Source organism: Peromyscus leucopus, chromosome 14 (genome assembly GCF_004664715.2).
Source record: "Peromyscus leucopus breed LL Stock chromosome 14, UCI_PerLeu_2.1, whole genome shotgun sequence".
In the NCBI taxonomy this organism is placed as follows: Eukaryota; Metazoa; Chordata; class Mammalia; order Rodentia; family Cricetidae; genus Peromyscus; species Peromyscus leucopus.
Window position 1 is genome coordinate 7416056 of NC_051075.1, and position 27728 is coordinate 7443783.

A 27728-nucleotide genomic window follows, 5' to 3' on the forward strand; every position below is an offset into this window, starting at 1 on the left:
GTTATGGACTATAATGTAGAAGTGTAAGCCAAATAAAGCCTTTCCTCCCCCGCTCCCACCAAAAAAAGAGTGCTTTGCATCATTTATTTTTTCTGAATATTTTGAATTCTTCAATAACATTTAAAGATATTTTTTAATCACACAGAAAGTAGAAACTTATTTACAGAAGTAACAGAAGTATGTGTGTTTCTGTGTCTGTGTCTGTGTCTAACTCTCTTTCTGTTCTCTGTCTTCCTCTATCTGTCTGTCTCTGTCTCTGTGTGTGTGTGAGTGTGTGTGCATGTGTGTAAGTGTGTGTGTATGTGTGTGAGTGTGTGTGTGAGTGTGTGTGAGTATGTATGTGAGTGTGTGTGTGAGTGTGTGTGTGAGTATGTGTGTGAGTGAGTGTGTATGTGAATGTGAGTGAGTGTGTGTGTGAGTGAGTGTGTGTGTGTGTGTGTGTGTGTGTGTTGTACTGAGAATCAAACCTGGACCTTAGTATGCTAGGCAACCTCATGACCGTTAAGCTACATATTCAGCTCCAATAACTTAAAATTATTTTTCTGTTATTTGAATACCGAGAGCACTGGCCAGCAAAATGAGTTTCTGTTTCTAACTCAAATTTGAATGCCAATCATTAAAATTTTAAATAGGTTAGTTTGGTTCAATAAGAGAGCTAAATGGGATTTCCGATGTAAAAGCAACTTTCTAAAATTATGAACTTTCATATGTAAGTGTAGGCCTAATTTTGATAATTTTACTTTAGTCTTGAAGTAACTGATGACTCTTTTAATGTGAGTACGGTGTCCCTATAATATTAACTGAAACCTCCAATAATTTCCACCAAAGATTTTTCTTTGTCCTGTGACAATTTGGATTAAATTGTCAATTTAAAATGATTACATATTAGAAAATACAAAGGCAAGAAATATCCTAATACATACTTAAGAATAATAGGATTCTAAAATTTCTTTGATATTAAATTGAACTTAATAAGTGCCCTGAAGGCAAATGCATCTTTTAAACTAATTATCTGTTCTGTGTATTCTATTTAATATTAAAAAGATACTGATTAAATAAAATCAATCACATTCCTCTGTAGTCACATCTCTCATTGATTAAATAAAAATATACAGTTCCTGTATTAATTCTAATTAAAAATATATTACATTGAGAATTATATACTGAAGATAATTTTCAAAACTAAAACATTTATTCTTTTCATCTTCAATATTTAAAAATATGTATAGAAGAGAGGAAAAGCAGTAATATGATATCTGAGTTTGTGTTCTGAGAAGTAACAACTGATTTTTTTTTCTGCCTGAGGCCTTAATGTAATTCAAGAAGGAGCAACCAGTGACATGTTAATTTAATAGCCATCCTTTACCTACTCATTCTGATTCTAAGGATGCTCAGAGGTGGGGCAATTTCATCATTTTCATTCTTCAAGTGTCTCTCAGGAGGCGGAGCACTACCTCCAATGCACCAGCAAGGGGCTGGTGGCTTCCTGGTTTAGGTATCGATGTCTTCACCTGACCTGAGGTAGGCCTGCAGCTTTGCTGGCTTCTCTCTCTCACCCTAGGTACTCGATTCCAATATTCAGAGAAGTTCAGCCTGTTTCTTTACTGTCTCCATCTCCACACCTCCCTGCCAGGCCCACACACTCTAAGTCCACAGCAGTGGCCAGCTAACATCCTTCCGGAGCTAAGGAAGAGAGAGCCTCCATATTAGTATCCATAAACTACTAATTCAAGACAAGTGATGGCAAAGTGATAGAGGGGTTTTGAGTTCCTTTTACAATAATTCTTTTGTTTTGTTTGCTTTTATGTCTGAACTATTGGGTTTTGTTTGTTTGTTTGTTTGTTTGTTTTTACCAATGTGATATATAGCTTTGGCTTTTTTACTTTAGATCATAGCACTCAGACCCCCTGTGAGGTTAACTACACACGTGTGTTTCTTAACCATCAGGCACTGGCATGGTATCAGCACAATGGGAAAAATGCAATACCTGTCTGTGTCAACTCCACCTCATCTGAATGTTCGTGGGAACGGGTTCGTTTTTATCACTCCCACACCCAACTCTCTCTGCTATTCTTTTCCAGCAGCCTACTTACCTGTATTTCTTTATTTGGGGAAATAGAGATTTAAGTCAGCATGAAAACATTGCTTGTTATCTCTCTCCCCTCTATGTACAGCCATTCCTTTTGCTAAACCTAGAAACTTCATTGCTTTTACCAGATAATGTACATTTTTTTATTCTAATACCACTGAGGAAATAATCTAATGTATTTTTAAAACCACGAATAGAAATGTAGCACATAATTTATTTTCTCACAACTATACAATGCTTACCAAACACATTACAGTGAATCCTAGGAAATCTTGAACTTATATTCAATCACTGCTATTATTTTTGTTATGTATTTATAAGTATTTCTTCATATATGAGGCTGTAGAGATTCATTTTAATGCATTTCAGATGAATGAATGTATTTATACAGATAAATATTACATAACATGTACTATGTACACCTATATATGCATAATCTATATTACTTATTAATTTACATTTTTACAGTAAATCACATCTATTGTGATACAAAATCCCTAACTATTTCAGCAAGCACCTTCTACTATTAATCATGATTTTCTGCATAATGAAATTACTATGCTTACACCTAAGAAAATTAGTAGCAATTCCATATAATCACTTGTTATCCTGCTCATATTTAAGTGTGTGTGAGTATCTGAAATATAGGTTTCATTGCTTTCATTTGTTTATTAAGCTGTTAGAGGAATGGGGTGTCATTTTGGACACTTGCATTGTATTTGGTTGTTATCCTGAACAACTTATAGAACTACAGCCACCTCAGTTAGCTAGAAGCTTGCTTCCTCATACAAGACAAAGGAGAATGTGCTTTGCTAAGTTGGAAACCTCTTGCAATTCTGTTCAGGGTCTTTGAGAAAGGTCTCACTTCGGTTGCTCAAGAGTCTCACAATTCCTCAGCTCATAGCATAACATTGGATAAAGATCAATAGGTAGGAGATAGATCGGTAATGTGGCTGACACATAGCTTTGAACTGGCTTTGGTAGAAAGCAACACATTTTGCTCATCACTCACTGGCTTACCTGTTCCATACATTGAGAGGATTGGAAGTCAGGATTATTATTAAAATCAAGAATGTCTCAGTGAAAACTCAATCTACCATTAAAATAACATAAATAACTTCTTTATTTTTTCCTGTCAATGAGATATTTGACCAAAGTTCCTATTTACGACTTAATGGTTTTTTGATCAGCAATTTGTGGCAGTAGTGTTTGCTACTCATGCCATAGAAGGGTCTTCTAAATAGAGTTGTAGTCTCTTCTAGCTGTAATTTCTTCTAGAACTCTCCTAGACATATTTCAGCTGCACCAGATTCCTCCTTCTGTTGTACTGCACAGCTCTGAGGATGCCTGGGGTTTTACCCAACTTAGACATGGGTATACATTTATTATTTATTTTTCATTTCCTGCTCTTCCTAGAGTTTTACTGGTTAAAAGAGTAAAACAGAATTCTGTGTGTCTGTTGTTTTTAAAGTCCACCATGGCAAGCTCACATTATCTCATTATATGCATCTTTCTTCACATGACCTAGATCTTGGGAAATTTAATTGTACGCATTTACATGAGAAATTCAAGTTTGAAAACATTAGGAAATTTTGTTCAAGTTTGAAAACAGTAGGAAATTTTGTTCAGTAAGGCCAACTAGCCTTGCGAAGTGGTGTTTTCTATACTAAGTTCCACAGAAGCCAGGGCTGTAGGCTTTTGGAATTAGTTAATCTTCTCTTTGTTTCTTACATGTATGTGAACCCACAAACAAACACATATGCACACGTATTTCTCACGTGACACAGAAAGTCATGGCAGTGGTAGAGAGTGGAAGATATACTATCATGAAGGCGAAAAGCTTTAGATTTAGCCTAATCTTTTTAAACTACTTTCAAATAAAAAGGTGGTACTTATTTAATTATATATAAATTCTCTAGATTTATGAATAGTAATGGAATTTACTAATAATAATGTTTCCATATTATGGTAAGTAGCAAATACCATTATTTCTGCCTTCATCCAAAAGGGACAGTCTAGCAGAAGAGATGAGAGCATGCTGGAAAATGGAATGTTGGAATTGATGAGAAGAACCATATAAAGTTGTGGGGATTACTGTATGAAGGTCTACTCCAGCTGAGAATGAGTTCTTTCACAAACAAAGCCATCTCTGGAGGTTTCTTGTCTCATTATGTTGTGCAGGACTTTCAAATTTTTAAAATATTTTTAATTGTTAATATGTTTACATACTTTTTCACCCTTTAGGTCCTTTGTGTCAATATTCTGGCTTCTGGTTTTGTGTTTTTCTGGGATTCCTGTGTGTGTGTATGATTGGGTCTCTGTGTCTATATATGTTTCTTATGCTTTTTTGTGGGCTCTTTTCCTTCTGTTTGATTGCTTGGTCCTGTTCTGATGTGTTTGTTTTTGTTTTGTTTTGTTTTATTGTTATTCCCTAGAAGCCTGTTTGTTTCCTTATGAGAGCAGAGAGTAGGTAGACTTCAATAGGAGGGGAGGTGGGGAGACTTTGCAAGGAGCAGAGGAGGGCAAATTGTAATCTGGATATAATATGTGAAAAAAAATCTGTTTTAGTGAAAAAGGAAAGGATTCCTAATGATTAAGCTAATGATTAAATTGATATTAATAAAGTTATCATCGTAATAAAAGGGTGTTCGCAAAGGCAGTGGAAGCCTGTGTAGTTGGCAGGAATGCTCATCAGTGTAGCCTGAAAAAATGAAGTCATCCTGTGGTAAGTTATTCCACAATCTGACATATTCTGCTTTGAGCATTCCTTATTTAACGGAAAGATGAGCATTTATTTAATACAGGGGAACAAAAAAAATACATGAAGAGACCATGGTTCCAATTCATGTATCTCACAGATGTGTGGTTGGGTGGATTTTATTGTCAACCTTGGTTTTTCGGCTTTTATATAAGCTTCTCTTTCTCAGCAGACTATGCCCACTGGAGGAGTTTCAGTTCCTGAGGTATGTAAGAAAAATGTTATAACTGTTACAACTAAAAGTCATGATCATCTTAGATTGGTGCAAGGGATATTTTCAAAGATTCCAAATAATACATGATATTAACACTTTAAAATTAATGCAATAATGTTAATTTTTTATATTGGACATAAAATTCTTTGTATTTTTAATTATGGGATAGTCTTAGAGAATTTTCAAATTACATTTGTGACAAAAATTAGAATTATCAGAAATTATGTGTCATAAAATATCTAGAGAAATTAAAAGTCACTTTGCAAAGAATATGAGCACTATACATCGTGTTCACATATGAAATTCTCAATATCAATGGAAGGACATGACAAAAAAATTCTAATCACCTCCATTCTTGGAGACCATTAGTATGCAGCACTTGATAATAATGTGCTGAGAAACTTTGCTCAATAGGAGCAGCTTCACTTCCAAAAAGTGGCTAAGCAAGTATTATGGAGCATACGGCTTTGTTCGCAACTTCATTAGAGTACTATGAAGTCAAAAGTAAACGCCTTTTGTTTGGAAATAACTGTAAATATTGCCAAAGCTTTTGGTTAACTGTTTAATGAAATTTTATGTTTTGTCATTTAATTAATGAAACAAAACATTGTTCTATGATAATATCCCATTCAATGGTTATTATCTCTATAGGAACTGCTAATTGGGTTTTTATTTGTTTGTTTGTTTGTTTTTAGCATGAAAATCAAATTTACCTGCTTGGGAATGAATTGTTTATAATATATGACTACTACAACAAAACACATTTAATCAGAGAATGGTTTAATTGTAAAAACCATACCTGTTCTACCCTCCCAACAACAAGTAGTTTTGTTTTTTGGTTTTTTTTTTTTTTTTTTTTTTTGATAGGCTCCTAAAAATTATCGTAAGTCAGTTTCAATGAGAAACTCACTAGAAAATGTACTTGAAGATTTTTTTGAAATATGATGTTTATAATCTAAAAGAAATATGAAACAGTGTCTGTAAGTAAATTGACTTCATTACTATCAATTTAATATAGAACAGAGATGCTAGATTATATGCTAAAGTGACAGACAATTTAAATAGTTGATTTATTGCTTTCAGAAGGGTGAGCGAATTGGTTTCACATCTTCATGTCCCTGATTTTATTCCGGCCCCTCCTGTAGGTCTAGCAAGTGACAACAAATTAAAGTCTTCATCATGTAGTTTGGTTCATCTAGAAAGGTACCCATATTTGCCAAAAGTTGTGATTCAGGGCAAATGATTGAAAAGATTCAAAGTATCTGTTATTATGATATGCTATTTCAGTTTTAGAAAACAGAAATTTTAAGTTACTGTATTTTTAAAAGTCTTCCTATAGTATGTTTTATTTTCATAGTGAGATACAATGTTCTCTATAAAATTTAGTTTTTCCCTAACCCTCAAAATTATTCTATATATTTTATTTTCATCCTTTTTTTTTCTATAATATCCTCAGACGCAGGTATGGATATATTCATGAGGGAATGCACACATGCTCACTCCAAATGCATCCTTAAGATCTATTCTATGGCATGACTTCTAACAAGTTACTGAAAATACATTTAAAATATTAAGAAACACAAAGAAATTACATATATATTAAGCATTTAACTTTTAAACTATTAATAACTGGTTACACCTCTTACAAAAGACCCAGAACTTTCCTATGAAGCCATCTTCTAATGAGCAACACACGGCATTTCTTGAATATAGCACAATCTTGTCCCATGGCATTTTTTAAATGCTTGTTTTAGAGTATTACAAAAATCAAGGCATCTGTGTGATAGTTTCATTATTTTTATTATTCATTCCCCAACACAGTTGTGTCTACATATAACTGGAACACTCCCACTCCCTTACATACAGTTTTCAAAATGGTTTCTATCCAGAGCCTCCAAGCTAGTTTTTGTATCAACAAACCTATCAATTTATATCCTAAAATTGAAAGAGTGAATAATAATTAAATTTTTAACTCCTCTTAAGAAAATAAAAAAGTTTACTTAAAATCAGCTGAACTTTTTGAGAATGCCACGGGAGTCGCTATGTTGAACTTTGAACTTAGTTAACAGAGCCAACAAGGGTAAGCGTCCATGAGCTCTGTCTCCAGGCTTTAAGATACTTTAGATGGAAGGCTGTAGCCAGAAGGCAGCAAACATGCAACAGGATGATCAAGCTCATCAAGCTGGTTTTCAGTTATGCATACCATGGTGTTATTTTGTGATTGTGCGGTCATACGTTAGAATAAAGTAAAAATTCAATTACTTAGACATAGGTACTCCCATTCTTTAAGTTTCTTCTTTCCACTTAGGTTTTTTTTTAATGGAAATACTGTACTATATATCCATCTTTGAAGTTATCTGGAGATATATGAAGCCTGTGTGAGATATGTAAACCCATCACATGGAGTTCACATCATAAAGCATGCCTTCACATTTGGGCATGAGTACCACCTAGAGCTACTTTAAACTAGGCTGCAGTTTCTTCAGATTTGTGGTATCCTCTCTCCCCAGGGATACACAATATCATAACAGCAACTTCCAAGTTAGGAGGCCTTGGTAAGCAGTGGAGGCACCAGGAGTGTGCTTCTCACAGCACCGTTTATAACCAAGCACAGCCTCAGCAGCACGTGATGAACTCAGACACAACTTGTAATAAGGCTTTCCTCATTCTTTCAAATTACCGCCACTTACTGAATTGTTATTTAGTACTAGTACCAGTTCCTCCATTTTCTCTGTTTATCCTGGCAGAAATCCTCCCCCTTTTAAGGTGACTTTGCAGTGGGAAATAACGTGCCTAAGCTTGCACAATGATAAGCTACAAGGCATGGAATTGGGTCTAAACGCAATGCAAATGCCTTTGTCCAGAGTTGCTTTTATTTAAGTAGATGCTTATTTTGATTGAGAAGTGGGGGCTGGGAAAACAGTTAGGTGTTTGGTTAAAAGCATTTGCTCCTCTTGCAGAGGGCCCAGGTTCCATTGCCACCATCCACGTGGCAGCTCACAACCCTCTGTTCCACTAGTTCCATGGGATCTCACACCCTTTTCTGACACCCTCCTCTGACCTCCGAGTCACACACGTGGCACACAGATATATATGCAGGCAAATCATATATAAAATAAAATTAAAGATAAAGAAATAAACCTAAAATTAAGAATTTAATAAGAAATAAGAAACAGGCATCATTAGATTTTATGCCATTCCTTTTATGTGTGCTTAACTTTTATAATTAATTTTAATTAAGATTTCTGGCCAACAACTAAATTTTACTATAGCTACGTAGGATTCCCAATAGATTTCGAGGCTTTGGCTTTCTTGAGGTAAATCTCGCCAGTAAAATATTTAAACTGTAGAGCAGTTTCCTCCCAAGGCAGGTATAGCTGTGGAGCAGTTTTTTAGAGCTGATTTGTGTCTCAAAGCTGTTAAATTTGTGAGCCCTGATGTATGGGGAAAAGTCCTTAAATACCATAAACACTCAAATGAAATGATGGGTTAAGATCACAGTATTTCGGGGCGGTTCCTGTGGCCTGCTCCAGTCTCAGAAAGGGCTGTAATCCCATGCAAACCACTCGTGCAGTGGCAAGTTCTGGGATCCAAGTGATGGCTGCTGCTAACCACAGAGCGCCTTTCTTTGTGGCTTTGTATGAAGCCCAGTGCTCAGCGGCTGCCTGTTTTTCATGCTGAGATCGCATAGAAAGGAGAAACTCCCGCGCTGGAGGCAATCATCGCTTGCTGTTCATAGTTATGGAGAGATCGATAGCAGCAGACTTAAGTATTGTCATGAACATCTCTTCTGAGGGAGCAGTTTTCACCAGTGAACAAACCCTACGCTCTTAGAATCAGCATGGGACAGAAATCTTGTTTGTAAAGCATGTATTTAAAACGAAGTCTTTTTATTTCGTTTATTCCATCATTCTGTTTTCTGTGAATGGTGCCTGGCTTTTCTGCTCTGTTTATTATGATGATTATTCTCCTGAAATTCGAATACAATGCATTCCCCCGTTAAAATCTGTTGCGTGACTGGCGGAGTCAGAGAATCACAAAACATTGAATTCTGTATTTAAAATATCTGCATACAAACACAAGTAGTTGATATTTTAAAATGCTCAAATATCAATAACTATATTTTCTACGTTGTGGTTAAATTTTCTATATTCTTTCTTGGTCTTTTAGAGTAGTTCTTTTCAGTGTTTGAATAATTTCTATTGACTAAAGCAATAATTTCCCCACTCTTTTTCATCTAGGATAATTTATCTGGCAGAAGGAAACTTGTCCTAACTTGTGGTTTACAACTCAAAAAGTTGAACAAATGAAACTGCAGGTTAAAAGCCAAGGCCAGCCCGCTCTTGTTCTCACAGCATTTTCCTATGTGGTGTTAGGGGAAAAATGTGGGAAGCTCTTCCTGAAACTGAGTAATTTTAACATTGTAAATTCACTTTCTTAATATCGCAATGGAGTTTGCCAGGCAAGGTTAATGCACTGTTAGACTGGCAGGTGAAACAGTCTGGGTAGAATTTTTCAAGGATGTGTTTCCCCTCCTTGACCTTCATAGGACCAGAAAACGAGTAAGGGTTTTCTAAGTGGACATTAGACCCCGTGTCTAACCACCATCTTGGTTAACTTACATTGCATACATCAAATACCACAAACATGTCAGAGAACTCCTAGACAGGTTGGAAACAGATGTTAAACAGAGGAGTATTATAATAAGCAAACACTGGGGGAAATTAAATGATTCGATTCTCCTGACTTTTTACTTACAGTCTTGATTACTTTTCCAAATTCATCTAACTAACATTTCTCCCCAAACCAAGAAATACCCTTGTTTTTCTTAATATATGTGTTTTTAAATGAATGTTTACCATTTTACCATTTGGTAAATAATACATGGAAATACACACAAAAAAAAAACCCCCAGCATGTAGCTTTTTTGTAGTGTGGGCTTTGAGAAGCAAGGCAAGTGCTCTAACACAAGTCATCACCTCCCAATCTACTGAAGATTTTGGAAATTGCTTCATAGATCACTTTTCCTGTAATTAGGTCTCAAAAATAAAATTCCATCAGCTGAAAACTGAATTTTGAATTTTAATTTTTTTAATGTTTCATAATTTTGTGCTCTACAGCATTTATTTATGTATTAAAAAGAATATTTCTATGTAAGAATGTCCTTCCAAATTACAGAAAGTAAAACCCCACATTAACAAGTATATAGAGCTAATACCACATGTGTGCAAGGAAGTGATAGAAGTGCATGGGCACTGAACCAGTCAAATGGCCATGGCCAGACATTGCTTATCAATTAGCAGATTGTTTCTTATTGAAACCAGATATTACCCAAGAATTCTAAATGCAATGTTTAATGAACTTTAGAAATTTTAGTGTTTAACCTTAGTTGACACTCAGTTCTTTATCTATTTATCTTGACTTATCAGACAGTGATAAAGATCTGTGTATATCAGTAGGACAACATCCTCTTCTATATGAGACTTGGAGTAAAATACTTAGCATTATGAAATTGGTATTGAAACACAGCTTAAAGGAATAGAGAAACCTTCTATCATCAGGCCAGAGAACTGGATGTCGAGACCAAGTTTTCAAAATATCCAGAGCCGGTTTTCCACAGAGTGAAGAACAGTTGCAGACGTCCTGAATTAGAAGGGTAGTTGCTGTCCTCAAGGGGCAATGAGGATGCCAAGGCAGCTGGATAGAGCAAAAGGGAGTGTGTCAGATTGCAGAGTATTGACTATGGGAAGGAAAGATAAAAGGATGTTGGTCCACGAGGTGACTCTCACAAAAATGTAGGGAAAAATGATAATATTGTATTTGCTTTAGCCATTGATGAGTAGTGTGTAGCTGTTTAAGGAATGCTAAGTATTTTGGGTACATACAGGGAGAGACTGAGAGGGCATTTATATATAAGGGCTAAGTTTTAGGATGATACATGAATTGAAGTTATGCGTTTAGACATCTTTATAAAAGTGAAGTTGAAGTTACCTTGGAAGCAAGTATGTACTGTCAGGATGATTGGGTCAAGGCAGTGGCTTACTACAGATCCTGAAGTGGACCAAAGAGTAAGCAAAAGAGACTGAGACAGTACATAGTGAAGTATCTCAAGAGACATGAGCAGGAGCAGTATCCTCAGAGCAGAGTGAGGCAAGAGTTCAAGAAGTAGGAAGACATTCCTCTGTCACAAGCTGTGGTTTAGGCAGAGAAAAACACCATTCAATGGATCAGTGAGAAGCTTATTGATAAATTGAATAAAAGCTGAGTAGTGGTAATAATTGATGATTAATTTAAAAAGAGTAAGAAGAGAGGAAAGAAGCAAACAATTCTTACTCTTATACATATTCGCACACATTATAGGCATATTTATTTGTTCTTCTCTTTATTTCATTATGGAATTAGAAGGAACAGAAACTGAATTTCCCAATACATAAATCTCTAATGTACATAGTAGCTTCAAAATTCATCATTCAGTTAGAAGTCATTTTCAATGTTGAATGTATTTATAAGTACTAATTTTAGTACTTAATCTCAAAACATGCAAATTTAACCTATCTGATTGGTAATGAAAGTAATAAATTTTAATAGTTCTTACATACCTTTAATAATGGGTGCTTCCGGCATTACAATTTTGGTTTCTTCCCCATGTTTTTTTTTTAACTGGTAGAATATTTTGATCATGTTGGTATAAAGTATATTGATTTGGTTGAAAAAAAAAAAAAGCTTTTGTATTTTTCAGAACACATTCCAGATTAGCTATCTGGGCCCAAGTTTATGATCATGGAGATCTTTCAAGCCTCCCTTTAATAAACCATTTCTGCCTCTTAATTTTTAACATAATTTGTCAAATATATTTTATATATTTTTTTTCTTTTTCACAGGAGAAACAGTCAACAGCTAAAAAGGAAAAAGGCAGCTCCCAGCAGCCCAATAAAGTGACAGATAAGAACAAAATGCAAAGAGCTAACTCTGTTACTATGGATGGACAAGGTTTGCAGGTAAGGCTTTTCAGAGTCCAAATTACAGTGGCATTCATATTTGTTACTTTCATATTCTGAGAAGGGCATATGTTCGGTTATCAACACATTCTCTCATCATTTATATTATCTCAGTAGACTTCTTCAGAACGATCATTATTAATTTATCAAAATGTCAGTCTTATATTTGATTGACAGAATGACATTCTGGGTAGATTAATCATTCATAATGTTATCTCCATTTAAAATAAAATTGGCAAAAAATCTTCTGTGAATCTGAAAGTTAGAACTAATATATAACTTTATTATGTGCACATGTGTTATTTACACCTATTATCTGTATCAATCCACTTATAATACACACACATACATACATGCATATGTACACACACATGCACATGTTTTGTATGTGTCTAATTTTGAAGAGTTTATTGATTGTGAAATTATGCCTTTAGGAAAGAAAAACATGCATTCTGTGCAAACAATTTTCTTTTAAATAAAATAATAAAAATGAGGTATTAAGTGAATATATCCATATTTCTACATTTTAAATTAAACTCAAACATCATACATATTTCTAGTTTAGACAAAGAGAAGTGGTCAAAATTTTTTTATAAATCTGTTAATTATAACTATGTCCCCCAACATAAAAAACTCACCCTATCCACCCACATTATAAAATATTTTGTGCAATAAATCCATTTAATTAATTTGCCAATGTTAATAAAAATAAGTATTTGTTAAAGTAAAAAACATCGTTTTAGTCTTTAGAATTGTATGACTATTTCATTTTTTCACCTATAGTTTCTATGAATTGTATATTATTTTCTTCTTAGTGTATTTGAAGTTTCAAACTTCTTAGCAACTGTCGACCACATAGATGACTGTGGCACACATTTACATACAACACATGTGGTTCAAATACATATAATTTTAATCAGATTTAATTAATGATTTTATCTTTTTTAGTTGTTATTTTATGTGTGATACTAGGTATCGCATACTTCATATGCCATAAGTAGCACAGTTAAGAGTAAACAGAATATGTCTAATAATTGCTTGATAAAAATGTTGAAAAGTTCATACAACTTAAATAATAATTGCTTACCTATTGATAATTTTTGTAATCTAATAAGATACACGACAAATAGAAACTCTTTCCTGAATAATTAAACATAAATGTAAAAAGAAATTTTGAACAAAAATTACTATTTTCATGTATATAAAATTCAATTATGAAATACTATGTCTGAGCATCATTTTTGGAAATCATATCCATGTGTTTAACAATATCACATGTGACTCATCTCAAATTTGAAATCTGTCCACAATTTTGATAGCAAAAATTTTACTGTGTGATCCCATAGATTTTTGCCAAGCACCGTCAACACTTATATTTAAAACAAAAATTATAAAGACTGATAAGTTTAAATTGCTAATCACTCTGGATTTCTGCCTAAAAGCTCAATTTGTAAATTTAAGAGCATTAAAAACATGCTTAGGTACATATTTCTCATTGTGAAAAGCAAGTCATTTACTAATGTTTATAAGAACACAAGAACTATGGCACTATTCTACATAAATTTTGCATAGTTTAAATCTGTTTGATAATCCTCTCAACTGACATGAGCTTGGTGTCATTATATATCTTATTACCATTTTAGAAACCATTGTTTTGATTCTCTGAACTTAACAATTTCCCCATGTCCCTGCCAATAGGCAGTGATAGAGCCAAAGTCTGACTGAGGAATATGTTGGCTTACATCCTGTGTGTTTGACTCCTCCAATATCTTTTATCTTACTCAACAAATCCAGACGTGTGTCAGTGTCTTCTTTGTGCAATTTTGTGTTGTGTCAAGGTCTAAGACAATGATTGTTAACTAGAACAGTAATGTCTGTGTCTCTGTTTCCTAAGATTAAGTAGTCAAATTTGAACAGTCTCAGTTTAAAGCAAGAATTGAAAGGTATGTGCAGAGTATCATAAAGGTTTTATATGAGGCAGTAATATAAGTTACATTTTAATATTTATTAGAGAGAAAGCTGAAATATTTAACCTTCTACCAACAGGGAGAGTCATGTTAAAATACAGATGATCAGCATTTTTACACTTGTGGTTCTATGACAATAATAAATTTTCATAACAATCTCGACATGTGAAATTATTAGCTGAAGTTGTCAGTTGGCAAATGCAGACATCAATTCAGACAAAATAGTAGCAAATAAAACTGTGAGTTTCAAATTTTTTTGAGTTTAAATTGGTATATTATCCTTTACATAATTGAGTTCATCTTGGATGTGGGAACTCACATAGTATTGAAGATAATGGAAAAATGGGAAAAAAATCCCTTAATTATTTTATGCAAAACAGAAAATATATTATGGCTGCATACCATTTTTGAAACAATACAATTTTTGTTTTTTGAGGTAAGGTAAAAATATATAGCAAAATAAATTAATTTTCTGTTAGGTTAAAAGGTCTATGTCATGGAAAAGCATTGAGCTGCAGCCCAGTTTGCATATAACTCATTGACAGGATAGGTCTACACTGCTTAAAGAAGATTAATCATAGTTAGGCACATTCATCTTCCTCCTTTTCAGCTAACCAGTATAATGATCAGGATTATTATTTCTAATTAGAGGAAGTAATAGATCATGCATAACCCTAGGATGAGTCTCATTAATTAACCCAAGTCCTAGGGGACTTCAGATAGCAGTGGCCTGGCACTCTGTCTTTGTCATAGCGACACCATAGGTTTACACTTCAAACACAATATCAAATGTAATGGAAATGTCAGTTTTTAACATACGAGAACTTCAATAATAATGAGGGTAATCATATGTGAACAAATAAAGAAAAAACAATAATTAGTTAAACTTTATTATGAGATGTTTATCTTGATCATAAATATAATGTAAAATTTCTGAATCAAAACATCATTGGAGAATGAAAGAATCCAGCTTGTAAGAGTTCAAATCTATGACAAAGTGACATTATTACTTAATATCTAAATCCAAACTGATGTGTTCTTCCACACAATTCATTTACCCTGTTATCCAGTAAAACTTTATGTTTTATAATCACCAATAGACTGAACATAAACATATGCACTATGACAACTACTTAGTATGTATACAAGTCAGTTCATTTCCTTGATCAGTGTGTATAATACCTTAATCTGATTGACTCATTTCTAATTAGTTCTTTATAGTCATTCTAACTCCATGTTTCTGTGCAAAGTTACTGGTCTATAGTTTTTAATAACTACAACTTTTCATCAGGGTACAGGGCAGTGGTGACACATGCCTTTAAAATCCCAGCATTCAGGAGGCAGAGGCAGGCAGATCTCTGAGTTCAAGGTCAGCCTGGTTTATAGAGTGAGTTCCAGGACAGCCAGGACTACACACAGAAACCCTATCTTGGGGAAAAAAAGAACCACAATTTTCAGCTGAGTTCACCTCACCATACATATGTTATGTTATAAATAATACACAAGATACAGAGCTGAGTAAGACAAATACTGGGCAAAAAGTTGGGGGTGTATATAGTTAAAGAGACATCCTAGAAGGTAATACATGGGTAACTGATTCAAACTGACAAGATCATTAGCCATTTGGATTTATGGGCAATGTGTAACTCTAAGCACTGTCAAGGGTATGCCTCCCAAGCTTTAGGAACAGCAAGGACTTTAAGGCTAGAGAGAGACAGTCCACACGGAAAGTTACTACTTTAAAGAAGTAACAAGTACTACATGTTCTAAGTTCTGGAAAGCTTTTATGAGCACTTTAATTTGTGTTGTGAGCAGAAAAAGAATGCGGTTCACAGTATATTTTAAAAGTCTCACTCTTGTTAAGATTGGTTTATTAGAAAATTGGTTGGCCAGTACATAACTACACGGGCAATTAAAGGTGACAGGATTAAAGGCTCACCGTAGAGTTTTGTAGGTAGAGAAATGTTTTCAGAACAGAAGCAAACTGGTAAAATAAGGACTAAATGGAATGCTGGCATTTTAGTCACTGGCAGTGACTAAAATGGCAGAGTTGACATCAACTGAGAAGCTGAAGTGCCTGGATGATTGTGGTTTGAGGAGAAATTCCTAATGCCAAAGAATTTACCACCAAGTAGTCAGACAGACAGGTAAATCTGCAATTCAGGGACAAGAATGAGTACGGATTTGGAAATAAAACATGTCCTCAGGGTTCTCAAAATAAGATGAGATTACTGAAGGCAGGAACCGGTGTTGGGAGGTGCTGCATTGGATCCATAACTAGCTTAACTCCAGAGTCCCACTCTTTAAATTTACTGTACTAGACCGCCCCTATAAAAGAATAAGGAAGACTTAAATTGATGAAATCTGCGCAGCATAGAGGAGAATCCAATATTAACCATCTCTTTATTCATGGTTTTTCACTACTTTGAGAAGACTCAGCATGTCTCAGACATTTCAAGCACAGAGGTTGAGTGATGGACAACTGAGAGAATACCCAAATGTGGCTTTCATCGTTTTCACATGTTGTTCTACTCTACAATGATCTTGTAAGCCATGGGAATATGTGCCTTCAAGTGTTCATAGTTTAGGGGAAAAGAATAAATTTTTGATGGTTATTTCTTTTGTGTTGTCATCATAACAAAATTTACTTATATTTTAGCATCAATGAACGAGTTTTCATTGTAAAAACATACTTGTTTTTACTTTATTTCAAAATGTTTTCATAACAATGATTATTAACACTAATGGGACTTAAGACCCACTCAACTCAGGGAAACTATTCCTGACATTGGAAAACTAGCCCACTACTCTTTGCTAGTGATGTCATGGATCTTGAAGGAGAACCTACAACCCCCACCTTTCTTAACCAGCATAATTCATAATAACAACCTAAGCATTCATGCTTGTAGTCACAAATACATATAGCCCTCCTCCATCACCAAGGAAACTCATCTTTGCAATGCACAATACAGGAAAACACAACCAATCAAAAGGAAGAGTTGTGGATCCCACTCCTCACTGATATATCTACAAAACATTCCCGCACCTAAGGTTCATGGAACATTGCTGAAAAGGCGTCAAAAGAGTTTTAAAGCAAGAGGATTAATGAGTTTGCTGTAAGATTGTGTCTACTCCTAATGACAGCAGCTACACCCATAAAGACTCACCAAAATGACAGCCTAAAACATGAACTGAACAAGAAGAATAAAAGTAGACATGTCAAAATGGATGGCACAGGCCTAGGGGGCCTCGACCCTACACAAAATCTTTGGGAAACTAAAGGAGGCTGACACTGTGAGAAATCTTCTTCCCTAGGGAAGAGCACACCAGTGGGCATTCCAATACAAAATGGTGAGCTCTGAAAATATACACACAAGTAACATTAAAAAGACTGAGCAGGTTCTATTTAGGATATGTATGTATATACATGTACACGAATGCTTATGGTAACAGTCAAAATAAAGAGGCCATGAATTTGAAAGGGAGAAAAGAGGGGTATATGGGAGAGTTTGAAGGATGGAAAGGGAAGGGTGAAATAATGTAATTATATTATAACTTCAAAAAAGTTCCTCGGTAAAGGATAAATTAGATGTAAGAAAGTAAATGAGTATAAATAACATTGATGCATGCCTGTTATGGAGCCCTTAGGTCTTTCTTATTTTACAAATTATCTTAGCAATATACTTTAGGTAAAGGAAACTACTCCAGGGCTGAGGATGAGATTCAGTTAGTAAAGTGCTCAGCTGATGTCCAGGAAGCTCTGGCTGGGATACCCAGCACTGATAAAGTGTAATGGTGGTGTGTGCCTGTAATCCCTGATACAGGAGAATTAAGTTCACTCATCCTCTGCTAAATAGTGATTTTGAGACCAGAACTTATCTCAAAGTAAAGAAAATAAGAGAAGTAAACGTGACAAGGAGTGAGGGGGATAGAACTAAGGAGAGAGGGAAGAAATCAGGAGAGGAAAGGAAAAAGTATATACTAACTCAGAAGTACATTAACTTCTGAGTTTAATGGCCGGACTGAATCAGTGCAAGAGAACATTTCTTCGGGTAGGCAATGATAAAATAAAGAAATAAAGTACAATTTTAGCAATACATTTTTAGGTGGTTTGGTGTAAAAGCTCTTTTTATAGTTCTTGAAACATGTTTGTGAATATGAAATTGTTATAAGAATTTTAAAAAGTTAAAAAAATTTAAAACAATTGTGCGATGTTTCCATAAAACTTTATTCATATATATATGAATCACTCATGCCAAGTTTTAGAAGCCAAGCCAAGTGTTTATGTTCACTTCATCAGTACATATGATTTACGTTATAATACAAATCAGTTGCTTTGGACTGAGTTCTGTCATGGGAAGAACATAATTTCACTGGACAGATCTCTCTGGAAATCAAGATGCAGATTTTGAATGAATTAATAGGTGAAGTACCACATCTAATGATTCATGCTTTCCTTTATCAGAGATAATTTAAGTTATGAAAATGAGTATTCCCATTATCTTAACTGAGGGTGGCATAATGTAAGATAAAAAAGAGGTTTTTCCATGGTTTTGCTATCAAGTTTTAAATTTTTTTCTGAGGGAGTAGGTGTATTAGTATGTTTGATAAACAATGAAGTGTTTCACTGTGCCTGATTCCATATGTATCTTGTGCTGAGCCCTCATGGGTCTTGCTTTCCTTTAGGTTATGCAGCATATAAAAAATTAAAAAAGAATGAACCACAAGGCAGTGGCGGAGCCAAGGTCACCATCACTATTTTTGTCTCACTTACTTGGAGTGCATGGGTAGGGTGTAGGGAGAGCTTCATATTGTCATTAGCAATAGTGCTCAGTCTGTGGCATTTTCGAAGTCACCTTTAGGTCCTCTCAATTTCCAAGTCCCATTCTGGGTAGGAAGGAGAGGGGTCTATTCTCTTCTTCCTTTAGAGAGCACACGCTCCAGCCATCTTATATTTGGATCCTGGGTCTGCAATGACAAAATGTCACAGATATGGCTTATTTTGAGACTTTTCTCCTCACACGGATCAAGGTTTGAGGTGTCCAAGAACATGGAACAGGCAAACTTATTGACTATGAGGCGTCTTCTTTGGGTTTATAGGCAGCAAGCAGCTCATTGTGTGTGCACATGTTCTTCCTGTGTGCCGGGAGAAATGGAGACAGGGGAATGCCATCCTAGCGACTGTCAGTGTACTTCACCAGATGACACATGAGCATGTTTTTCGACTTGTTATTTATTCTCTTACCTGACAAGTCATTGGAAGCTCAATATCTTAAATGTTCATCTATATTTGTACACACATGCATATGGACACACTCGGGTTCTGCAAGCATCAGAAGCCACCAAGATGAAAACAGTGTAGGAAGATCACTCAACGCTATTCTTCCCATTCCTTTTCTCAGAACAGGAAATGTCTTAACTTGTCAAACTTGACAGAGAGTAGACAGCACTGCAGGTCTTTGGCTCTCAAACCTAAGACTTCTGTCTACTTAGCACCCGCATTTACTCAAGCAGATAGGCCTTCTTTTTATAGAAGCAAAGGTTATCGCAATTTTAAAGCTTTTTCTCTGAGCATAGAAAAAAGATGCCAGACTTGTCTGGAATAACATTTCTGGTCTGACAGATATTCTCTGTTCCCTCCACACCTGAGCCTCACCACCAGTGCTTCCTCACCCTCGGCTCAGACTGGAGAGAAACGAGGGATGGGTGGGTTGGTCAGCCTCTACCGAAGGAGCCCAGCTCCACCCTGGCTGGCGGGGTACCCAGATGTCTTTGACATTGTCATATTTTATAAGCGCAGTGGTGTAGAGAGACATGCTGCAGCCAGTCTTACTCCTTCTCTAGTTCCATCTTGGACATTTGACTTTCTTGAATGTGAAACATCGTCCTTCTAAATTCTTCAAGTTCTCTCACATTTCTCTAAGTCATTTTATTGATTATCCATCTAACTAGACTCAAAATTATATATATATATATATATATATATAATTCTGTGTTATTCTATAGAACACCATTGATTTTATGATATGTTCTGTGATGTATTTATTAGTTCATAAAAGCATGGAAATTTGGAACTAAATTTTTAATAATCTTTGTTATAATTTATAATGACACTTACAAACATTTCAATAGCTATTTCAGAAAAACGTTTCAAAATATTTCAAGAGAATTCTGACCAAGAGTGAATTTTAAATATAACATAATATAATAATTAACCATGTAAGAGGTTAAGAAAGAAAAAAATCATTATGATAGATATTTGAATTTTTATTACTTTGCTCAAGCCCTAGTTTATGAGCTATGGAGATGGCTCAGTCAGGAAAGTAGTTGCCATACAAGAAGGAGGACCTGAGTTCAGTTCCCCAGTACCCATCTAGAACACCCAAGAGCAGCACTTTACTGTTGTAATATGAACACTGTGGGTTCAGAGACAGGAAGGCTCCAGATCTTAACAGTCAATGAACTACAGACACTGAGAAATATAGTTTCAAAAAATAAGATAGAGAAGTGCTTGAAGAAGACATTTAACTTACACACACATAAACATATATACATACTCACACACATATGCACATACACCTACATATGCACACACACACACATTATATATATATACATATATATTCACACATACACACACAGTCTTATTTTGAAGTGCTCATGTTTAAAACCAATGAATAACAATGCAAATTAAGCTTAAAAATAAAATAAAATGAACATATGTTATCATTCCTCTTTTTGCATAGGATAAATTTAAGTAAGGGTTCCAGTTTTGCAATATGAAGGAATGTAAAGGAAATTGTATGCAAGTCTTCAGATAGAGGTTTTATGTTTTGATGTTTCCTCATTGTGGTTTTTGATGGGTAAAACTGACATCTATTTCATGCCATCAGGACCAAGGTTTTATGATCGTGGACACTTCATTCACATTAACTGAGCACATTTGTTACAGGGAGGAACAGGAAGTAACTACAGACCCTACAGCTCTCCTGCCCTTGATGACCCGGTTAGAGGTAAAATAGGACAGAAGGACCTTCATTCTCTTTATTAGGGAAAGCAAAACGCAGATAGATACAATGACTAACTTCAGAATAGTTGGTTTACTGTAGAAAAATGAAGGCTATCCCATCCATCATTCACATTTAGCCTATGTGAAGATTATAACATTTCTTCCTTGCCCACACTCATTACAAAGATGCCATTTCACTTAAGATTTGGAGGAAGGAATATTTAAACTGATATCATTAGAGCAGACAGCAAGAAAGGGCATGATGTAATGAAATGATTGCTTTCAATTTTCACATTAAATATTTAAGGATCATCTCTAGAGGAGAAAAAACACCACATCAAGGATAACATAATCTACTTCCTAACTTAATATTTAACATGTCCTATTGGTTTCATAATTTTTTTTGCTAAAATAGTTTTAATTTTGTTCAAAGCTCCATTTAAACATGATATCAATAGTCTTTGAATAATGGTGTTCCTACCCAGTATACATTTATTGGTGTCTACCTAATAACAGTGAAACCAGATACAAGGTTTCTTTTCCACTCTACCTACAATGATCCCATGTTATCACCGCACTGGCACAATACCAGTATTGTATTCTTTCCTGGCCCACTTCTCTGCAGAGTCCAAATTTGTCCATGTGCTTGCTTGTAGAGTGAGGTTCACTTCTTGCTAAATTAAAATTCCACCAGGAAGCCTTCTTGATCCATAGCAGCATAAATAGTGACGAAAGCAGCACAGTGAGAGATCCCTGCCCACACCATTTACAGGAGGAGAGCAGCAGTTAGGAGACTGCTGCTTAGCCAACAGTCAGTGCTCCCTGGGACTCTCTTCAAAACGAGAAAAAAAAGTGTTGAGGTGAGATGGTGTGAACTGAAGTACTAGGTCTGAAAGAGGCCCCCAAAGGAAGATGGATTCCACGTCGAATATCAGCTTTAAGTTAGGGGTACTGTGCAAAAACAAGCTTTTCTATACGTAACGGGTTTCTTTGATCCCCTTAAACTGACTTATTGTTACTAGTTTACGGAATTTTCCACAAACTGTAGCTTTTCTTTTTTCATTTCTTGCCTGTTATTCTGGTGGCTGCAGACACACTTTTAAAAAAGGCTAAGAGATCACAGGCGTCCTCTTCCTATAGCACATACTAATAATTTCCCACTTTTCCTTCTAGATCACTCCTGTTCCTGGCACACATCCACTTCTAGTTTTTGTCAATCCCAAAAGTGGTGGAAAGCAAGGAGAAAGGTATGTTTTAAAAGTTGTGCCCCTTTTTCTATATCATAGAAGTCAAAAGATAAACTACATTCATGATGTAAACAACACAACTTCTCAATGGGTAGTAATTCAAGTGATGCTAGCTAACATTTATACATAACAGATTGATATCAATTACTATTTTTTTATATTTGAAAATTCCATACAATGGCCTTTGTAAGCATTTTAACTATCAGAGTTCATGAATCTTCATTTTTCTCTACCCCATGTATGACCCTTGCCTCTTAGCAAAGAGCTTGATATGACAAAGATTCATAAACAGTGTTGAGTGGAAATTGGTTTTCTAAGTGGTCAACAGGTGGACCCTAGGTGAATCACAGCCCTTACCAAGGAACAGAAATTATATGCAACTACCTGGCAAAATATATTACGGTAATTTTCTGCATACATTTTAGAGTTCATGATACTGTGTTTCCAGGTGAAGCACAGTATATCTAATACAAATAAAAACAAACTAGAATGTCAGGCATCTCAGTATTTATTCTAATCAAAAATACTAAATTTTTCTTTTGTAATGGATTAATAATTAAGCCATAGTATGTAACCAAATATGAAAAGACAAACCACAGGTAAAAGCAGACATTAGGACTGTAGATCAAAGTCCATTGTTGTTTACAACAAATTAGAAAGATTTCCTTTTCAATAATAGGATTTTGAAAATTATTTTTCTGCTGTTATTGAACTTTTTAGTTACTTTGATTAAATGAAGCTTGTTCTTTTGTCTTCCAATAAAATATTATAAACTTTCCCTTTTTCAAAGCATGTAGCTATGTTCTACTCTGGCAAATAGATAACATAATAACCACTCAAAACTTTTAAGTTCTATGATATTTCATTGAAGAGATCAGTTACTTCAGTCATGAAAATAGAAATTAAATAATAATACAAAATTACTTTTTCTGACAAGCTTAATATATTACATGTACCTTTGTAATTCAATTTATTTCAGAACTAATTAAAACATTAAAAATGGTAAATATTAATAGTTTGTCTTGTGGTATTTGTAACACATTGTTTACAATCAGGTTAAACATATCTCCTCAAATGCTTATCATTTCTTTGTGGTGAAAACGGAAAATTCTTTTTTCTAGCCTAATGAAGTGCACATTATCTTTTGCTACTTAACTGGCAATAGCACATCGGAACATTTTGCTCCTATGTAACTGTACCTTAGTGACCATTTATCAACCTTTTCACAGAAGCTTTCTCTCCATAATTATTAGAGCCTTTGATAACTTACAATGTACTCTCACCTCTGAGATTATCATATTTATATTCCACAAGTGTGATCATGCTGTACTTATCTATCTTTGCATAGCCCATTGCACTTAGATTCTAGGACTATCCGTGGGGTGACAAGGCAACAGGCTTCCATGCTCTTAATTCACAGTGAATCTGTACCACACACACTTTATCTGCTCATAAGATGGTAGACATGTTGGTTGTTTCTAGTTCTTGTCTATTGTGAGCCATAGGGCAGTGCAGGTGCTTCTTGAACACATTATTTTAATGACTTGAGATACACCATCTATTAGTGGATCAAACAGTAGCTCAGTCTTTCTACTCTTTCCAAAAAGAAATAATACCACTAATACCTACAGGTGGGGGATGCTTTTTATCCAAATCCTCATCAGTCTTTAGTCGTTTTAATACTAGCCACTCTTACTGAGGTCAGGTGATCTTTCATTATGGTTTTCACTTGTTTTTCCCTAAGGGTTTGTTGTTTTGATTTTCTTTTTTGTATGTCCTATTGGCCATTCATAAGTCTTCTTTTGAGAAGGTCTATTTCACTATATTTCTGATTTTAATCAGAATTTTTCCAATTTTTAAATTCATATGAATGCTGATATCAGCTCCTTATAAGTTGCATAGTTGGGGAATACTTTCTCCTATTCTATGGGTTATGTCTGTGTGTTGCAGAGATGTTTTTATCTATATTAACACGTCAATAAAGGCAGAATATTTTGAAGTCAGATTTTTCCTTGGACCACCAGCTTTCAAATAACAACATGGAGACGTATTTTTAATTACAAAAGCTTGGCCTAGTTTAGGCTTGTTCCTAACTAGCTTGACCATTTGACTCTTTTTTAAAACAAATCAGAAGGTGCCTTGGCAAAGATATATCTTTATATGTACAAAAAGATTATTCCACAACAAGATTTAACATCCTTATTGGAAAAATAGTGAAGAAATTTGATATAGAAGAAATGAACTTGTGCATAGTACAATGTCATTCCTGAACACCTCCCTAATAACATCACAAGAAATGTAGGAAAGCTGATAGCATCTGTTCTGAGGTCATTTCAGACAACCATGTCCACCTCATCACTACTGAATGCAGTCCTGGAAATCTATGCAAAGCAATCCTATAAGAGGAATCAATTAGGACATCCAAATTAGTAAAAAGAAAATCACTCCAGCATAGAAAACACCAAGCACAACTTCAAAAATATGAGCATTAATACACAATCTCTGTTAAAAGGAAGATACAAATCACCACAAAGCATTAGTACTGTCACTACAGGTCCATGGTGAATTATTTATAATAGAAATTAAGAAAGGAAACTCAAACAGTTATTGTGGTGCAGGCCTGTATTCCTGGCACTTAAACTTATGAGCTTAGCCCAGGTTGCATAGTAAGAGTTTTTGTAAGCTAACCTGACTCAACAGTGAAATACCTTCTCAGCAACAATCAACATCATAGCTACAAAAAATCAAATTAGTTACTAAAATACTTTAAATTCAGAAGCCAAAATTTCTGTAATGAAATTTGTAAAACCTTAATTAAATATCTGTTGGCAAAATAAAACATAGGTGTCTTCTCATTTTCATCAGTTGGAATAATCAATTTGGTACTATATATTACCCAAATGATTCTATAGGCTCAATATAATCTCATAATCTCGTGAAAATGCCAAGGATATTCTTTTTTTCTTTTCTTTCTTTCTTTTCTTTTCTTTTTTTTTTTTTTTTTTTTTTTTTTAGAGAGGGTTTCTCTGTGTAGCTTTGAAGCCTGTCCTGGAACTCACTCTGTAGACCAGGCTGGTCTCGAACTCACAGAGATATATATGCCTCTTTCTACCTCCTGAGCCAAGGATATTCTTTATAGACTAGAAAAGAAATCTTAAGTTTATATCATCTCACAGGCAGAAAAAGAAAAGAGAAAGAAAGAGAGAGAGAATCAAGTACAACAAAATGGCTAAAGGGAAAAATCCAGAGAAATTATACAATTTGAATTCAAAATCTACCACAAAGCTATAACTATCAAACTGGCATTGAACTGGCTCAAACACACAGAGCACAACAAAAGAGAATAAAGAGTTTAGAAATCAATTTCTGCCTAGAGAGCCATCTGCTTTGGACAGGGGTGCAAGGATGTACATTGGAGAAAGGCCAGCCTTTCCAGTAAGCAGAACTGGGAAACTTCAGCATCCAGCTGCAGAAGACTACACCAGCTTTTTCACCCTTACCGGTTATAACAATTAACCAAATCACATTGAAGACTTCACAAAATATGAAGCTGATAAAGGAAAATGTCTCAACATGTTAACATTAGTAAAGGATTTTGGACAAGACTCCTCAAAACAGAAAATGAAAGCAAAAGTATCATGAATATTTTGAAGACAATATGTATACTGTCCACAAAGAATTAAACATAACTCTGTTTTGGACACTAAGGATAAAGACTTAGTAGAAAAAATATAAAATATGCTTTTAAAGGAAACTATATTCTTCTACATTTAGTTTGATACCCTACACAATATAGAGTAATCCTTAGCTTAATATCATGTTCCCAATTGTTAAATACGTATTTTTCTTAAGAGCAAGTCATGTAGAAGTACTTTGAAGTCATAAGGATGTCAGTGAGGACAGTGATGCTGTGAGTGCTCTTACACTAGTCACATGTCTTTGTTATTTGTATGGCGACCTTCACCATTAAATGTCAAAGTAAGGGACCTTGAGGGTTTGTAGGGTAATACTAACAGGGAGGCCTAGCTACTACTCTACTCTTGACTGAAGACCAGTTCTCCACCAGGTAAAGCTTTCCTCTTTCACTGTGGGCACAGCCTAAGAAAGAATGAATATGGGATGGTAGGAGAAGAAAGGGACACCCTCCTAACAGCCAGATCAGTGGAGTTAGCCCTAGTTATCAATGGGGTGACTGCTAAAGCATGGGGGAGGATTCTGGGAAATTCTGTCTCCTGAACATGATACAGCTTTTCATTCATGAACTCACACTAGCTATATTTATCTTTATGGCCTGACAAGATCAAGCCAGTTAAAATTCTGGTATAAATGGTGCAAGAACTTGTGAGAACTACTTCTGAGTAGCTATTGTTAGCCTATGGCTGCTGGAGGTGTGTGTGTGGGGGGCATCATTCTCTTGAGGCTGTGATGTTTGATACGTTGCACATGATCCAGTAAATGGTTGCATAGCCATGCTCAGATTGGGAGACCAAATGGAGTTAGTGGGCAATTTTACAAAAGAATGAGAGGACCTGAAGGAGGAGGCAGGTGCATGGCTGATAATCGCTTTACTGATCCCAGGTGTTGAGTTAGTAGACCTAATTCTCTTTTTCCTTACCATTGAATTCATTTCTTCTGAGGCTGTGCTCATACTGAAGAGGAACACCTTGCCTGTCAGAGCAGAAATGGCCTTAGGATAACAGTCGCTAAGTGCCTTTGTTCAAAACTCTAAACAAGCTCTCAAGGCCACTTCTATTTATGTTTAATGGTCAAGTTCAACATATAAATGGCAAAGACACATGCATATACTTAGGAGCTCTCAAAGCAACATTGAAACTAACATTGAAACATTGAAACTCACTAATGAAACCAATGAGTGGAAACAGGTGAGGGGTGATTACGACCATGTTTCATTTTACACATGTGTAAAATTCTCAAAGAATAAAAGATTTGGTAAATAAAATGAAAAGATGTGTTAAAAGATAACTATTTAGAATGTAAACAATTTTCCTGTGAGAGGTTTCACAATAGAACTCCATACAGACATTTCCTTTTAAATTTTTTCTTTTTTTAAACTTTGATATGTTGGATAAATTGCAAAATGTCACAGAATTATATATCCATAAAAAGTTTCTTTTAATAGCCAACAGGTGTGAAAATTTTCACATATCATTTTTTTCAGACAGCTCCTACTAGGCATATCCAAACTCCACTAGTACCTTTTACCACAGGGTAAAAGACATAAGGTCTAGTGATGGGGGCATGTCAACACACATTTTGCAAAACCACATGAAGAATGTTAACACAGAAAGGTTTAAAGTACGGTTGCTATGGAAGTTCAGAGGAGGAAATACTCATGAAAACTGAGAAATCTCAGAATAAGTACTCTTGTATTGGCTGCTACATAAATAGATATTCGCCAGATGAATGAAGTAGAAAGTAGATTCGT

The 27728-nt window shown here is 35.0% G+C and overlaps 1 protein-coding gene across 5 annotated transcripts in view; it reads left to right on the top strand.

Annotated features, from left to right (window-relative positions):
• The window catches only part of Dgkb (diacylglycerol kinase beta), a 717548-nt gene that overhangs the window by 250791 nt on the left and 439029 nt on the right, over nt 1-27728 (top strand). For 3 of the 5 annotated variants that reach the window (XM_037210503.1, XM_037210502.1, XM_037210504.1), the window contains 3 exons: nt 5017-5052; nt 11943-12059; nt 22209-22282. In XM_037210503.1, coding sequence (XP_037066398.1) covers nt 5017-5052; nt 11943-12059; nt 22209-22282 — 227 coding nt within the window. The remainder of the gene's footprint in view (nt 1-5016; nt 5053-11942; nt 12060-22208; nt 22283-27728) is intronic. The other 2 variants (XM_028872291.1, XM_028872289.2) reach the window with 1 other exon arrangement.